The 10,634-nt window shown below is 50.3% G+C and overlaps 1 protein-coding gene across 6 annotated transcripts in view; it reads left to right on the top strand.

Moving 5' to 3' along the window:
* LOC144731138 (vasoactive intestinal polypeptide receptor 1-like) overlaps positions 1-715 on the top strand; it is a 49,231-nt gene extending 48,516 nt beyond the window's left edge. For all 6 annotated transcript variants that reach the window (XM_078612220.1, XM_078612305.1, XM_078612420.1 and 3 more), the window contains exon 13: positions 408-715. In XM_078612220.1, coding sequence (XP_078468346.1) covers positions 408-653 — 246 coding nt within the window. In that variant the 3' untranslated portion in view covers positions 654-715. The remainder of the gene's footprint in view (positions 1-407) is intronic.
* Positions 716-10,634: the final 9,919 nt, after the last annotated feature.

The raw sequence follows: 10,634 nt of genomic DNA on the forward strand, positions 1-10,634 counted from the left end.
ACACTGGGCACAACCTCTGTGCTTGCGAATTTTTTTTAGGGGGTGGGGGGGCAGGGAGAGACTGCGGAGTACACTAGCTAGTCAGGCACTGGGCCCACCCCTAAGCCCAAGGACCTATCCAATTAGACCCACAACTATCCCTCAACGAGAAACAACCAAACGCTAACCCCTAACAGACTGCCTCAGGAACCCCTATCGACAGCCCTAACCCTGACCACGTGAACCAACGACGCACCGACACCAGACCTCACGAAGTTCCCATCCACCGTCCCCAAAAACACCAGACCCTCCTAACTGAAGCCCCGCGGGAGTTCGGTCGAATCCGCGAAGTTCAATCGGCGCGGTTGAATCGGTGTCACCCAATGCCCCCCCCCCCCCCCCCCCCCCCCCACGTTGTGGCCGTGCAGGTGCAGGGCGAACTGCGGCGCAAGTGGCGGCGTTGGCACGTGCAGCGCTTCCTGGAGCGCGGCGGGCGCCACCGCCACCGCCACCAGCACCATCAGCAGCAGCGCCACCAGCAGCAGCACTCCTCCTTCATGATGAGCAACGGCACAAGCAGCGGCGGCCTCACCACCCACATGTCCCTGCTGCACAAGTCCAGCCCCGGCGGGGAGCGGGCCTCCAGCTCGCGCGACGAGTCCACCATCATCTGAGACGAAAAGTCCACCTTCATCTGAGATCAGTCCACCTTCATCTGAGATTAGTCCACCATCATCTGAGACGAGAAGTCCACCATCATCTGAGACGAGAAGTCCACCTTCATCTGAGATGAGAAGTCCACCATCATCCGAGATGAGGAGTCCACCATCATCTGAGACTAGAAGTCCACCATTATCTGAGATTAGTCCACCATCATCTGAGACGAGAAGTCCACCTTCATCTGAGACGAGAAGTCCACCATCATCTGAGACGAGAAGTCCACCTTCACCTGAGATGAGAAGTCCACCATCATCTGAGACGAGAAGTCCACCTTCATCTGAGACGAGAAGTCCACCATCATCTGAGATTAGTCCACCATCATCTGAGACGAGAAGTCCACCTTCATCTGAGACGAGAAGTCCACCTTCATCTGAGACGAGAAGTCCACCTTCATCTGAGACGAGAAGTCCACCATCATCTGAGATTAGTCCACCATCATCTGAGATGAGAAATCCACCTTCATCTGAGATGAGAAATCCACCTTCACCTGAGACGAGAAGTCCACCTTCACCTGAGATGAGAAGTCCACCATCATCTGAGACGAGAAGTCCACCTTCATCTGAGACGAGAAGTCCACCTTCATCTGAGACGAGAAGTCCACCTTCATCTGAGACGAGAAGTCCACCTTCATCTGAGACGAGAAGTCCACCATCATCTGAGATTAGTCCACAATCATCTGAGATGAGAAATCCACCTTCATCTGAGATGAGAAATCCACCTTCACCTGAGACGAGAAGTCCACCTTCACCTGAGATGAGAAGTCCACCTTCATCTGAGACGAGAAGTCCACCTTCACCTTAGATGAGAAGTCCACCTTCATCTGAGACGAGAAGTCCACCATCATCTGAGATTAGTCCACCATCATCTGAGATGAGAAATCCACCTTCATCTGAGATGAGAAATCCACCTTCACCTGAGACGAGAAGTCCACCTTCACCTGAGATGAGAAGTCCACCTTCATCTGAGACGAGAAGTCCACCTTCACCTTAGATGAGAAGTCCACCTTCATCTGAGACGAGAAGTCCACCATTATCTGAGACGAGAAGTCCACCCTCATCTGAGATGAGAAGTCCACCTTCACCTTAGATGAGAAGTCCACCTTCATCTGAGACGAGAAGTCCACCTTCATCTGAGATGAGAAGTCCACCTTCACCTTAGATGAGAAGTCCACCTTCATCTGAGACGAGAAGTCCACCATCATCTGAGATTAGTCCACCATCATCTGAGATGAGAAATCCACCTTCATCTGAGATGAGAAATCCACCTTCACCTGAGACGAGAAGTCCACCTTCACCTGAGATGAGAAGTCCACCTTCATCTGAGACGAGAAGTCCACCTTCATCTGAGATGAGAATTCCACCTTCATCTGAGACTAGAAGTCCACCATTATCTGAGACGAGAAGTCCACCCTCATCTGAGATGAGAAGTCCACCTTCACCTTAGATGAGAAGTCCACCTTCATCTGAGACGAGAAGTCCACCTTCACCTGAGACGAGAAGTCCACCTTCATCTGAGACGAGAAGTCCACCTTCATCTGAGATGAGAATTCCACCTTCATCTGAGACCAGAAGTCCACCATTATCTGAGACGAGAAGTCCACCCTCATCTGAGATGAGAAGTCCACCTTCACCTTAGATGAGAAGTCCACCTTCATCTGAGACGAGAAGTCCACCTTCATCTGAGATGAGAAGTCCACCTTCACCTTAGATGAGAAGTCCACCTTCATCTGAGACGAGAAGTCCACCATCATCTAAGATTAGTCCACCATCATCTGAGATTAGTCCACCTTCATCTGAGACGAGAAGTCCACCTTCATCTGAGATGAGAAGTCCACCTTCATCTGAGATGAGAAGTCCACCTTCATCTGAGACGAGAAGTCCACCATCACCTGAGACGAGAAGTCCACCATAATCTGAGATGAGAAGTCCACCTTCATCTGAGATTAGTCCACCATCATCTGAGAGGAGAAGTCCACCATCATATGAGATTAGTCCACCTTCACCTGAGACGAGACGTCCACCATCACCTGGGACGAGGATGGGTTCACCACCATCTGAGCGGAGGTGACGAGTTCACTATCGTTAAACCGTCGTCTTGAGCGAGTGGGGGCTGAGTCCACCGTCGAATGCGAACAGTCCACCCTCGTCTGAGGGATTGAGGCAAGTTTGCCACCATCCGAGCGTTTGCGATAAGTCCGCTATTGTGCTGAGTGAGCAAGACGAGTCCACCTCCATGTGAGCGAGGTCCGCTTGGAGGTCGTTCCCTCGCCGTGCCGTTGCCGGGTTGACATCCGGGCGAGGAAGTTTGAGAAGAAGGGCGCTCCTGATCTTGGGGTCGGGTCACGCACCAACCCGCCCGTATTCATGGACTTGAGTCGCAATGGCTGGAGCTGACCTGGTTGAGAGGTCAACTGGATGACAGCTCGTCTGGTGGAGTGGTCAGCTGGATGAGAGCTCATTTGGTTGAGAGATTGTCTGGATGAGAGATCGTCTGGATGAGTGCTCATCTGGATGAGTGCTCACCTGGATGAAAGATTACCTGGATGACAGAATTCCTGGTTTAGAGCTCACCTAGTTGAGATCCCATCTGGTTGAGAGATCGTCTGGATGAGATCTCACCTTGATAAGAGGTCACCCGAATTAAATATCACCTGGTTGAAAACCATGTGATACTCAACGGCGCGACATGAGTGATGGATTTCAGGTCATCACGGTCACATTTGGGCGACTTCTTAAATTCCACTATCATGGAAGAGGTGGTCGCGAAGTGCAGCCCGGTCTGTGTGTTCGAGATGAGGAGGCAGATCGTCGATCTCCCGATTGAGCTCACCTGGTGAAGACAATCGAGTCGTGTGTATTGTTGTTGTTGTTGTCTATTGCACGCTGTGTCAGGAAGTGCACCAGCAGTGGTGTTGATAGGCGCCCATGACGCTTCGGATGGCGTGACAATTCGAGCCTTTCAGCCCTCAACAGTTGGGAGTAGGGCTGAACGATTTGGGGACTATCTAATTGCGATGTTTCTGACATTGCAATTGCGATTTGATTTGCGATTACAATTTTTTTAGGTCAAGCTTCAGTTCAATATTCACTGTGTAATAGATTTAAAACATGTGATGATGGAGCATTACTACACGATACCATCAAAATATTAACTGCTCTATATATTCTAATGCAATGATGAGAACTTGAAAGATATGAATTGCTTCCAACATGTATTTATTAAAATGTTTTAATTGAAACAGAACAATCACACATAGAACAATTGTTAATTTAAAAAAAGTTACTATAATAATTCCAATAAGAAAGTAATAGGACTTTTCAAATCGCAAAAAACCTCAGCCTTTGCGATTTACTCATCGCATTGTTTCACAATTGCGATTTCGATTTGAAATCGATTCATCGTTCAGCCCGAGTTGGGAGCATCGGTCCTGTGTTGTGCTGCCCTCTGTTGGCGGGGTGCAGACAGTGGATGGGAGGTTTCGGTGGGGGGGGGGAGGGTTCAGTGGAAAATTGAGCAGTGTCTGTGGAGGAAGGAGTGGAGGTGGAGGAAGGAGCAGTGGATGAGAAGGAGGGAGGATTGGAGGTGGAGGAGGTAAAAGTGTAAGTGGAGGGAGGAGTGGTGGTGAAGAATCAGCACAATGAGAGCCGCCGTGAAGATTCAAGGCGAAGAGAACTCGGGAACAGTTCCCTCTGACGAGCCGTGCCTCGCTGGGGTTCCCATCAGCCGAGAGATGGAGACTGGAAGTCATTCGTCCACGATTCCACGACTTGCTTAGCAGCTCACTCCGAGGGCCTCTACCACCACAGGACCAGCAGTCCCGTCTCTGCGTGTGTGTGCGTGTGTTTGATTGCTATACCCAAACAAGGGAGAACTTGTCAAACGTGAGAGAGGCTGTTTACATTCGAACTCGACCGTGTACGTTGAGGGATCTTTGCGAAGCATTTGCACTTCGAGAACGAGTTAGCGGCGGTGTTCGGACTACGACGACGAAGGTTACGCCACCGTGCGCATTGATTGGTGTTCGCATGAACACAATGTGCAGCTGCCATGATGACGATGATGGAGTGAATACGTCACGCACACTACCATGGACAGCGGTGTGCAGACGAAGGCACCTCATGCTACCCGTGTATATATATAATACATATCAAATATTATTCTCATTTTACGTTTAAAAAAAAAAAGGAATAATCCTTTGCTCGAGTTTGGATTTTTCAGAGTCGCTGACCCGGGCCTCGCATCGAGGTCGGCAAGGGTTGGTGGAACACGAGGGAGATCGCCAAACACTTGGGGCAAGTGCTGTTGGCGAGCTCCTATTAAGGCCGCAACAGAAACGTGAGAGAGTGGTGTGCGTGGTGCGTGTGTGTGTGTGGCCAAAGCGGAGCGGTTAGCGCGCTTGTGCTATGAACCTGGCGACCCGGGTTCGATTCCCGCTCACGGCTAACACCAGTGACGATTATCTGAACCGGTCCCGGGCTTCCCCTAGGTCGACTCAGCCTCAAATGAGTACCTGGTGCGGTGTGCAAACATCGCCACTAGGGAGACAAAGGCGGTCGGGCGTGGTGTTGGCCACCCACCCCCTCGTGTACCGTTCCGGCTTTCATAGGTGCTCGCTAACAGCTCTTGCCCCTACAGTATGTTAAGGCTATACGGAGGATCTTTGTGGTCAAAGCCACGCCCGATCGCCTACGTCTCAACCCACCAACGTCGTCCACGCAGCAACAGCCGCCATTGGCCACGAGGTGGCGGTGACGTCATCACGTGCCAGGCCAGGTGCACTCCGAGGCCACGTGGGAGCGTCGATGACTCGCTGCTGGCAGGGGGTCACGGGACAGACCCGGGTGCCGTGTATTGGCCGAGATGACTGGTGGATGCGCCACCAGTACACGTACACAATCACGCACAAACACACAAATACTGCAACAGGTAAACATGTTGGGCTGAGTCGACCTCGGGGAGGGCCACGTTCCGCTTGGTTACCAATCGCTGCAGTGCTGTCAGTGGTTGAAGCAGTGTGCGAACCACACACACACACCTCAAGACACATACCCCCCCCCCCCCCCCCCCCGTACTGTTTAGCCTTTAACATGCTCTTGGGGCAAATATTGTCAGCGAGAACCTATTAAGGCCGGCACGGCGCGCGTGCTGTGACCATCACCACAGCAGACCATCTTTCTCTCCCCTGTGCTGGCTTTTCAACACCGCACCAGGTCCTCATTTAAGGCTGAGTCTACCTCGAAGAGACCCAGGACCGGTACAGTTATTACTCGCCACTGATTGTAGCCATGGCCTGGAACCGAACTCAGAGTTGATGGCGCAGAGCCCTAACCACAGTTGCCCATTCATTGACACCACACAAGTGGCGGGACGTCATCACAGCGCTCGTGCCAGGCTATGTGCACGTTAAGGCCACGTGGAGTGTCGAGCGCCCGCTGGCAGGAGGTCACTGGACAGACCCTGGTGCCATGGTTTTGACTGACTGAGATGACTGACTGGTCGATGCACCACCTGGGCCTCCTAATGTGCCAACTTGCTGTGCCAACTTGCTGCGCGCGCACAAATACGTGTGCATTATTATCGAGTGGAGTTGTACATTTGTACACGTGTAGTGCCATTGTATCGCTTCGCCTATACTCGTGTGTTTCGTGGCATGCGCCGGGTGTGAGTGCATTGTATCTCATACCCTGCCCGGTGGTGTAAGTCCGTGCTCGGTAAGAACCATTTCGTCAGGTAGCCTCAATAATGTATAATGATCATTTACTGCCCTCCCTTCGTCAAGGCACTGCACGTGTCTCGGGCAAGCAGATTGTCTGACCATACATCGCCGCGTTGGTCGGTGCCGGTTGGTGAAAGGAGGCCAGGAACCGGTGCAGATATGACTCGCCATTGATTTAAGCCGTCGGTGGGAATCGAACTCAGGTCGCGGGGTATATCATCAAGTGCGCTAACCACTGCGCCACTGGCCATTAACTTATGGGGTTTTGATGGGCTGAGAACCTGGGTGTCATCCGCCCACGATGAAACCGGGTCCTAAAATGTAGCGGAGTTGATGATCATTTATTTCAGCCTGGTCACCAACGATTGCAAAGACAAAATACAAAATTTCCCCGTATAGACTTTACAGACTGTTGGGACAAGTGCTGTTAACGAGCACCTATGAAGGCCGGCACAGCAAACGAGGTTGCCAGCACCACGCCCGGCCGCCTTTGTCTCCCTAGTGGCGATGTTCACACATCACACCAGGTACTCATTTGAGGCTGAGTAGACACAGGGTAGGGCCCAGGACCGGTTCAGATAATCGTCACTGGTGTTGGCCGTGAGCAGGAATCGAACTCGGGACGCCGGTTTCGTAGCGCAGCACGCTAACCGCTACACCACCGATCCTCTACACACACACAAAACCCACACCCATCGTGTTAAACGCGGTACAACCCAGCTATGAGGGTCATAAGGTTCTGATTTGACAGCAATACGAATTCTCTCTGTAGGGCAGGCAGATAGAAGTTGTGCCCCTGGCAAGGATTGAGCGGTCTATCCTCATCCTTCGTATGGCTGCTGTTGGTGGAGAGCAGTGTTCTTCTCTCATTTTCATAGGGGGACGGGGGCACATTCGCCTGGCCACAAATGATGGCTTTTCACGTGGAAATGTTTTGAAGCCAAATAACTCTTCACGCATATTTATAAATGTGGAGGGGAAAAAACCGGAGGACCCGGAGAAAAATCCACGCGACCATTGGGAAGAGAGAGAGAGACACGCAAACTCCAAAATATACAGGTGTCGGCGTTGGAATCGAACCCACGACGTCTTGGCATAGCAGGCGAGGTAGTTAACATCTCGCCACCGTGACCACCTTTTGTCGTGGGCCGCACGTCAGAAGAGTGAAACCACAACATGTTGTGGTTTCACTCTTCAACACTTCACTCTTCAACACACCGGTGGGCTAAAGCAGTGAACTATTTGTCTTTTGTTAACGTGAAACTTTTTTGCTGATTGGCCGTGTCGAGTGGTGGAGGGTTACGACACATTTATAAATAACGCGATCTAAACCCAAAAACGTTGATTATAAACAAAACTCAGTCTGCGCGGTCGTCAGAACATCTCACCGCATGCAGTATCAGCCTTGCCCCTGCGTCCCATGGCGATGTAAGCGAGTGACTCGAAACTACATTCACTCTACATCAGTGGCTTGTAAAGAGCAATTGCGTTGTACATATTAAATTGTAAATAGTTCAGTGGATTTGCTATTAACTTATTGAGTGTTCACTAAATGTGCTGGGTGTTGATAATGCGTGAATGTAATACCGACGTTGTAATGTTGTGTGCTCATTGGTACGGTAATAAGTGATCGGGGCTAGGTAGGGGGTGTTGACAGCCAAAGGGTTAGGGAACCACTTCTGTAACACAAGGTCGTGCACTGCTCGCTGCTGCGGGAGTCCTGAATGGAACTGTGTCCGTCTCGTGTCTCGTGACGTCGGCGGCACGTGTACAATTACATTGGAAGAGAAACTGAAACATTTTTAAACAAACAATAATAATAAAGAAAATATCAATTACTTTCGTGCGCTTCCATCGCATGTTTGGTTCGCGTCCCCGTCGCGGTTGGTACAGCCTGGCAGCTGTCGCCTCGTAAATGCATCAACGTAGCCCAACCATCTCCGGATAGGGGAACTCTGGGATGAACTCAATTTAACACGTAGCAGGCTTTCGCGAAAAAATATTATTCATAATATAGGTTTTTGGGTCAGATCGCGATATTTATAAATGTGACGTAACCCTCCACCACCCGACACGGCCAAACAGTAGAAAATGTGTCACGTTTTTCAAAGGACAAAATAATTCACATCTTTAGCCCACCGGTGTGCTGAAGAGAGGATCAACAGCATTTAAAAATTTGAGTAGTACCACGTTTCGCTGATAATTACAATCAGCTTCATCGGGCAAGAATGGTGAAGCTCTCCTGTTGCTTCCGGTCTTAAATAGAGCAGCATCATAACTTCGTGGAGAATTCAGGTTGCGTGCAAACGCCAACATCAAGAAATCGCGCCGTCATTAAATTGCGAGCGATATTTGCTGCACGTATTAATCGACGCCGAGCCTCCGTGACAAAATCACTTTGAATGCGCCCGATCTCGTCAGATCTGAGAAGCTGGATCTGGGCTGAGCCTGGAAGGGCGAGCGGCCAGCGTGTACAAACATGTTGCCGCAGGGCTTGCCGGGATCATGGCAGCGTTGTACTGCATTTCTATGCTGCCCGCCGCTTAACCCGCGGTGACCAGCGTGGTGAAGTATGGTGACAATATTTCCCCCACCACGACCCGTATGGCGTGTGGGAGCCCTTATCAAGCCCAGCAGTGGACCGCTTCGTCATGCCATTGCGAACTGTACATGGCACTTCGATAATCCTCTTACGAGGGCACGCCGCACGGCTCGCGGCGAACGCGGTCGAGAGGGCGACCACCGTCGGGGAAATGGAGCGCCCGAATCGGGAGGTAGAAACCTCTGATGTGACACTTCTCCCTTATCACGCATGCGATGGGCGCCGCGATGGCGAGAAGTTAACTACCTCGCCTGCTATAGAGGAGAGCCCTGGGTTCGATCCCGACTCTGATGCGTGTATGTTTGTTTTTTCTCTCCGGGTCATCCGGTTTTTCCCTCCACATTTATAAACATGCGTTAAGAGTATTTGGCTGATATACATTTCCGCGTGATGAGCCACATCTTTGAGCTAATGTTTGTAGCCAGGTCGCTCCTGAAAACGAGCTACATAGCTGAGTGGGCCTTAACTGGTGAAATAAAAGGGTTTTTTAGATCGACACTGACATTTCTTAACGGCTTGACTGATCAGGTGTATATTCTTGGTTCTTTCGGTAAAGTCACGTAGAAGGGAAATAATAAAATAATAAAAATATAAAACAATAAACATTTTTATAGTTTAATATTTTGTTACCGAAAGAACCAAGAATATGAATCCCTGCAGTCACGAAAGCTTTAAATCAAAATTTGATCAGGTGTAGTTTGTTTCACCGGGGTGAGGTCGCGAGAGAACAAGGGTTAGTCTCATTCGCCAGAGCCGACTGTGTTCCATACGGTTTGAGTCACTTGCCCGTGTTCTTTATTAAAAAAAAATACATAATACAGAGGAGCTCAATTCGTGTGGACCGTCTCATCTTGGGGTGCAGGCCGGACACCACGTGGTGGCCAAACTGGAGCGCCACCGACTCCTCCGCGGGACCAACGAGAGCGAATTCTGCAATAAACGTTTCAAAGTTACTTGGCTATCGCATACATACATGTGTGACGACTCCAGGAGACACTGATCTTGTGTTTAGCTTTATTGAAGACACGTTCACTTAATTCTAGATTTGAAGCTTTCGTGACTGCAAGGATTCATCCTCTTAGTTCTTTCGGTAAAGTCACGTAGGTAAAAAAATGAAATTAAATTTAATAAAAAAATAATTTAATAAAAATCACGTCGTTTCGGAGGCAACACAAGTCTCCGTCATCAGGTGGGACCGTCACAGCCAGATTTGCTGCATCAAGTGAGGCAGGGATTCAAGATGAAAGCTCTTAAATACAAGTTAAGGGGGAGGAGAGTGGGGGGAGCTTATCAGAATGTGGTAGCCAATGAATGGAACGTATTGGAAGGGGGGGCGGGGCTGAAAGAGAGCACGGGGTGCAACGTGTACGTGGACATGCCTGTGCACAAGCACCTGTTGGTGCACATGATAGAAGAGAACGAAAATGCCCATGTTTATACCAGTGTTGGCTGACAATAAAGAGAGTACTGTTAAACGCTGGGGATGTTAACACTCGTTCACTTGACAGGCGAAGACCCCGACTCCAACGACCCTTCTCTAGAAGCTTCTCGATGGCCCTCGGTCCATGATCCGCACCTGCTCCCTTCTATCACATGGCCGCAGCCCCTATTCTCGAT

This window comes from Lampetra planeri, chromosome 1 (assembly GCF_965212315.1).
Source record: "Lampetra planeri chromosome 1, kcLamPlan1.2.h2, whole genome shotgun sequence".
Lineage (NCBI taxonomy): Eukaryota > Metazoa > Chordata > Hyperoartia > Petromyzontiformes > Petromyzontidae > Lampetra > Lampetra planeri.